Source organism: Podarcis raffonei, chromosome 11, assembly GCF_027172205.1.
Source record: "Podarcis raffonei isolate rPodRaf1 chromosome 11, rPodRaf1.pri, whole genome shotgun sequence".
Taxonomy (NCBI): Eukaryota; Metazoa; Chordata; class Lepidosauria; order Squamata; family Lacertidae; genus Podarcis; species Podarcis raffonei.
In genome coordinates, this window is record NC_070612.1 from 56,741,706 (window position 1) to 56,748,583 (window position 6,878).

General features: G+C 39.3%; 1 protein-coding gene and 1 long non-coding RNA gene across 13 annotated transcripts in view; one reads left to right on the plus strand and one right to left on the minus strand.

The window, feature by feature from the left end:
- The window catches only part of CDC14B (cell division cycle 14B), a 52,167-nt gene that overhangs the window by 18,408 nt on the left and 26,881 nt on the right, over positions 1–6,878 (plus strand). For all 12 annotated transcript variants that reach the window (XR_008332712.1, XR_008332713.1, XM_053408280.1 and 9 more), the window contains exons 3-4: positions 451–526; positions 3,065–3,157. Coding sequence is in view for 10 of the 12 variants with exons in the window: in XM_053408280.1 (XP_053264255.1) it covers positions 451–526; positions 3,065–3,157 (169 nt within the window). In the remaining 2 variants the exon portion in view is untranslated. The remainder of the gene's footprint in view (positions 1–450; positions 527–3,064; positions 3,158–6,878) is intronic.
- Positions 3,934–5,473, minus strand: LOC128423290 (uncharacterized). Its single transcript, XR_008332715.1, has 2 exons — positions 5,199–5,473; positions 3,934–4,374 (listed from the first exon to the last, which is right to left on the minus strand). It is a non-coding gene; the product is annotated as an uncharacterized LOC128423290 (long non-coding RNA).

The window sequence follows — 6,878 nt, forward strand, 5'->3', positions numbered from 1 at the left end:
TCACCTTCAGTATATATTTTAATTTGCAACGGAAAGGTTTTGAAGGGTTTTAACAGGGTCCTAACAAGCTCTTGTAATTTCTGCATTGTTACCTTTCAGACTGACTTTTCCTAAAACAATGCCTGCAAATTGTTTTACAGAAAATTCCCAAATTGTTTCAACACACACTGACATTGTAATCCAGTAGACACCGCAGAGCTGTTTTACAATATGTATGAGGGTTACATAATTGTTTTTCCACCGATAATTGCAACGTATTCGAACAGTAATCTAGAAGTGAATCTGAATAAGTGGTATGTCAGCTATAATGCCGGGTTATGTGGGCAGTGCTGGCAGAGTTGAGGAGGGATGTGGTTCTTTTGAACAGCCATTTCAACCAAAGTATTTCAGTTTAAGTGAACTTTTCTTCTTCTTCACTCCTCTCTTACCCACCCGCCCCCTTTCCCCAAGTTTCTATGCAGATTTTGGCCCACTCAATCTGGCAATGATTTACAGATACTGTTGCAAGCTAAATAAAAAATTGAAGGTAAAAATGAATTTGTACTCAATGGTTTGTATGTTATTATGTTCCTTTATGAAATGTTGCTGGGAGTGAACATTATTCACTTGAAGTTCATGTGTGCACTGTTTTTACTACGTTATATTCACTGGCAGAAAATATTTAAAGTGAAAGGGATTTAGGTTGGTGTTCATATGGGTAATCCAGAGAATATTGTGTGTGTGTGTGTGTGTGTGTGTGTGTTTGGCAAAAGGGTGGGGAAGAATAATGTGGTAGAACTTGCTTGCTTTGATTTTGGAGTACAAATAACAGGGAATTCATTCTGTGGTTAATGGATAAAGGCAGAAGGCAAGAAGCTGAAAACCATGGAACTTAAAAGTCCTCATGGTATCACAGACAAAATAAACTTACTAGGAAACACTATTTGGAGTGGAAGTGCCCCCTCCCCCATGAAATGCCTTGTTTCTGGCAACCTGCCAGTGTCTGAAGATAATATGTATTTCAGTGGGTTTTATCTTTTTCATTAAAAAAATAAAATCTTAACAATGTTTGCCAGTACCTCTTGACGATTAAAATACTGGTTCTTTATAATAAACATACCCTGTTGTTTTTAACATTTTAAGGAAAATGTATCTTGTACTGTAACGAAATGGGTGGGATTCTAACCTAAGTCAAATATAGGGCCCCCATAGATGACGCGCGGCACCCACACAAGGGATCAAGTGGTAGCTCCTTGTGAACCATCATTCAGCATTACGTAAGAGGCAAGCCAAATAAAAACATATGACAAAAGTTCTGAGGCGCTCTGCCCTAGTCTATTCAGCGGCATTTAATCTTTTGATCAATATAAAATTGAAAATTACTTACGTAATGGAATTTCCCCACACTCAACTCTCCTTGTGCATCCTGTGCTCTCCCTCCCCAAATACATTTCAGAGAGTTGGGGCAGGGGACCCAGAGCAAATTTAGGAGGTGTGTGAGGAAAGGAGGGGGAGGGAAAATTATGTTGCACAGCCAAAAGTCCTAGCAGAAACGCTTCTTGGATTACCTCCCTAAGATCCCCAAAGTTAGGCTGTGGTCTCCCCTTTAAAATAATTAGGAAACCAACTCCCCAGATTCCACCACCGCTGTAATGTTGGAACAAATAACTAGAAGAAGTAAAACTAGTTTTGTTCCTCATGGATTCTGTGAAGGTTAAATACATCTAGTTGCTGTTCTTCCCTGCTACAGATTACCACAAGCTTGTAATCTATTTTCTTTTTCCTTTATGATCAGATGGAACAGTTGACAAGGCAATCTGTTATTTTCAAGTTTTTACAAAAATAATACCCTCGGGTGTTTTATAGAACTGTAGTAGTATATAATGGCAATTAAGCCTTAAAACTGTACTATGTAGTAGTGTGAGGGATCTTGGAGCAGCCAGCATGCTGAAGAAATTGCTCATCTAGTCAAACAAGTCATACTATTTCCCAGGCTTTCCCACATTTTTTCAAGTTATTTAGTGCAAGAATATCTGATAGTAGATGGGGGAAATGTCTATTGGGAAGACATTGCAGAATAAAGAAACAGAAGCTGCAAATATGTTTTCATTCAGCCTTTGAAATGCTGTTGCAAAGTTAAACAGTGAAAACTGAAGTTTGTGACTCAGCAGTTACACACAGCTGCAAGACTTAAAAGTGATGTTTGCTGTGGAGATCTGATAAATTGTAAGTTTGGAATTTGAAGTACTATGTGGAGGAGCTGGTTATGGGATTACTCTTGGACCTTAACATTCCAATTACTCTGCTTGGGCCACATTAACACCATACACTTAAAGTGCTGTGAAAACACTTTTAACAGTCATTGCACCATTAACAAACGACCATCCCAGGTTTCTTTGGGGAAAGCCATGATAGTTTAAAGTGGTATCGCAGTGCTTTAAAAGTATGGTGTGAATGTGGCCTTGTAGTAGTTATTTTTCAGCGAACAGGAAAGCTGTGTGCTCAGGAGCGAGAGGTTTATAAGAGCATGTCTAGAGAAGGACAGCAGTACAGGTTCAAATTTATGTTAGGGTGTGTGTGTTTTTTTGCTCTTCTATAAATGTCTAATGAATCTCTGAGGTGTGTAAATAAATTTCACATTGTCTGGTACAATTAAAGTTTACAAAAGACCCTTTAAAACAGCAAAGTTGAGGAAATTGCTTCTGATAATAACCTCATGTTTACACAAGTTCTTTTGTTCCTGACTCAAACACTTATGTTATATTGTGGACTTCAGAATTGTTTCATTAAATTATATTTTAGCTTTGGATATTTGATCTTCTAGCTCATTTAATTTTCTTCTTCTTACAATTTCAACCTTCATTACTATGTATGCTGGGTCCCAGTGTCCCTCTTTGTTGTAGAAAGGCATTGACAAAGAAGTAATTATTTGAATTATGTCTTAAATAAAATGTAACAATGTAACTACGTGTTACCAAATGAGGCTGTTTTCTATGTGTGCTTACTACTTAAATATGACTCAAATGCAACTTTTTATAATGCAAGGAGTTGGATTATAACTCCATTGTTTATTTCCTTGGTACAGTCCTTTACCATGTTAAGAAAGAAGATTGTTCATTATACTGGCTTTGATCAGAAAAAGCAAGTCAACGCAGCCTTCCTCATAGGCTGTTACGCAGTAAGTATTCTAATGTTTAACTTTAAACTGTCAAAGACCCACAAGCCTGTGTCGTCCCTGCCCCCTCATGTCTAGTGATCAAGTAACTTGTGGTTCATGTCCTTTGCCCCCAGTTTAGGAAAAGGAATGCATTCATAGTATAAAACTGCTTTACAGTTTTATCCCTAAGCCCATTTTCTTTCCCCATTTCCCACCTCACTTGTTGCTGCTGTTACTCTTATTACTAGATATATGGATTTATTTATTGCCAGACCATTTGGGCAAGCTCACCTGCCTTGCGAAACCAGATGTCATATATGATACCGTGTGAGACAGGTGAAGATGTCGCTGGACCTACAAAGCCTCAAGTGTAGTTCTTTGCAAGCCCCAGTGCTCAGCTGATCTGTCCTGGCTTCCATGCACAGATCAATGCAAAAACTAGTCACCTGGTGGTCATTGTGATGTCAGGTGATTGACAGATGAGTCAGGGACATCAACCTGACAAGCGGGGTTGTGAGGAAGATGAGGATCAGGCCCAGTGCTTTTCTTCTAGAAAAAAAGGTGCCAGTACTGCGTACATTTGAATACCCCCCAGGAAAAGAAACACTGATTAGGCCCACTGGTAGATCTAGTTATACTCTATTATAAACAGTCCAGGGTTTTGAAGTTTTGAAGAAGAAGAAGAAAGACTTTTTTAAAACAGCAATTGAATTGGGACAGCTGGGAATTAAGTGGGGCTAGTTTGAGGGAGCAGTGTTAAAATACAATGGAGGATAAACCATTCCCGTGAGGAATAGTTGTGTTTTTACTTCTAATTTCTTTTTGTTGGGAAATTTCAAATACAAAAAAGTAAAGTGAGCATAAAGAAAAACATAACCCACAAAGCACACAGGTGTAGACTTGGGAAGGCAGAATAGCTTTGACACATATCCATGGCACCAGACCAAAGCATCCTTCTAGAATGAACCCTGTATGACTGGAAGCGTAATCCCATATGCATCAGTATTAATGAAGGAAAAAGAATGGGAACCATGTAATAAACCAAATTCTGTTCAAGGAAATCCTGGGTTTCCTCGGACACGAAGGGGTACATCAATGAGCCAATCAGTAATGGTGGACATGCATTCCTGAAGGGCATCTTGCTCAGGATTGCCTCCTGGCACATGGGCACAGTGGCACAGAAGGGGCAATGTGCATTTCTAGGGTGAGGGGTAAGCTTTCTCTCACAGATCATATTTCTGGAAAAGAATGGTACATTTCACATTAACACTTCCATCCTAAACATGCTTTCTTTGAAATAAGTCTTGCTGATTGGCATGGTGTTCACATTCAAGTAAATGTGCTGAGAATTGCAGCCTTAGTGTAATTTCTAGTATATGATTCAGTTAAGATTTGTAGGTGGAAAGTACATTTCCTTCAAGTAACCACAGAGGTCCAGCAATGGATACAGCAGGCATGGGGAGCTTCAGACTTGGGACTAAATGTGGCCCTCTATGCCGCTCTGGCCCTTGGAACCATCTCTCTCCCTCTTCCCCAGGCCACATCCATTATTGGCACTGCTGGACATACTCCTCAAGTCCGGAATATGAACTTGAACTGTGTAACCATGCCTCTTGCTTGCTTGGATGAAGGAAGGGGAAATTAGGGTTGAACACTTTGAGTTTTGAATGGATGGAATGGACCACACTTTTACCTCTGACTCTGCCCATCACAAAAGATTCTCCACAAGGGACTCCAGCTGTTAGGCTGAAGAATGTTATCCACCCCTGGGGTAGAGGGCACATTATTTGTGTGGGCTGTACTTTTAGTCCAAAACCTAAGGAGGAGGCACCAGGTTGGGTACACCTTCCTTCTCTACAGCGTACTCTAGAATCCCTTGCAATGTGCTGAACTGCTTAAATGGACATCCCAATCTGAAAAGAGTTCTGTGCTGAAGGTAGAAAGTTGGAAAATAATTTTTATCAACAATAATGCTCCTTCTGATATGTCCAGGCTGCACAAAACTTAAATTGCTTTAAAAGCTTCTTGAACTGTAATTTTACTTTTTTCATACCGAAGATACCTTTTGTAGACAATATGTTTTGGATCCTTCTTTCTCCAATCTCCAAAGGGATATAAGCTGCTCTGTACAGTGTGGCTTGATTTGCTGACTGTTTCTGAAAGTTGCATGGTGTGTCCAGAATTCTTCTCCAGCTGAGTGGAAGTTCAGCTTGAGCAGGATTTCCGTCCAAAGAGCTACAGTATTCATACCCTGTTAAGCAATGATCACACGTTGGCATGGATATGGTTCTTGATTTGTCCTGTCCAACTTACAGCAACAAACCCTGCCTACACTGGTGCATTATGCAGTTGTCACAAAGCAGGAGAAGTTAGAGCTAGAAAGGGATGTGAATGCAACTGTATGTGTGGTCCTCTCCTTCCAGAGCTATCCTTGCAATTGCTATATTGCAGGCATCCCCAAACTTGGCCCTCCAGATGTTGTTGGACTACAACTCCCATCATCCCTAGCTAACAGGACTAGTGGTCAGGGATGATGGGAATTGTAGTTGCATAACATCTGGAGGACTGAGTTTGGGGGTGCCTGCTATATTGTATTCTTGAACATAGTTTCTCTGATTTTATTTGCCTTTAGATTTCTTAAATGTTTGGTCACTTGGTTAGATTAATTGCTAAACACATTTTGACTAATTAAAAATGTGTCTTCAATTAATTGCAACACTTTTTTAATGTTAATTAATATAAAAGTTTCAGATAGCCCGTGTAATTAAAAAAGAGGTATTCCTTCTTGCCTCCTTTGGTGATTCCTGCTGCAACACGTACATACACCATCTAAGACAAAACAAATCAAAACAAAAAGGTTGTTTCCTTTGGGCAGGATTCAATTTATGAGTCATGTCTTTCTCCTCCTCCTCCTCTCGTGTCCCCCAAAATTGGCTCAGGGCGCTCGGAAGAACCCCCAGAACAGTGTGTAGGGGGAGGAGAGGGGGACCATTCAGCCTGGCAAACTGAATTGCTTGCCCTGTTGGAACGATCACATGTTGAACAACTCCCCTAATTCATATGAAAATATGTATCCGTTAACTAGCTAATTACACTACATACATTTATCAATAAATTAAGTGACAGCAGCAATGCTTTTCTGTACTTCTTAAAGCAGCAGTTGTTGTTCCTGCCAAAACTAGCTCAACACTTAAAGGGAGAGATTCTTTATCAGCTACTGAAAATTAGCTCACTGTTCTTAAAAATAATAATACAGAAAATACAAGAGCCAGTGCTTTCGTGGCTTGCCCTGTCATATGGAAGCATACCGTAATTACTACTTTGTGGAAGTAATTACGGTATAACAAATTCAGGAAGAAGTAGCATTTGTATTTAATGTACGAAATGTGTCGTTTTAGTGCTGAATCACTGCTACCTAGTGGAGCTTTGTATTCCTAAGCTGTTTTCACTGTTTGGCTTTAAACTTTTGCTTGATGTTTATAGAGGACAACTTGAACATTTTCAGTGGGACTGGGATTTTAACCAGAAAGTAGTAAATCTGTTGTGCTAATTGTCTATTCGCATTGTGTGGTGTCCTTTATGCACAGAGAATTTGACAGTTCTTAATATGGCAAGTTTTGCTGTCTTCCTATTATTGATTTCTATGACTGCAGCTGTATGAAACTAATAGTAATTGAATAGAAATTTAATAAATAAACACTGTAGAGTTATCTATTTATTATCACCAGAATGTTAATGATTT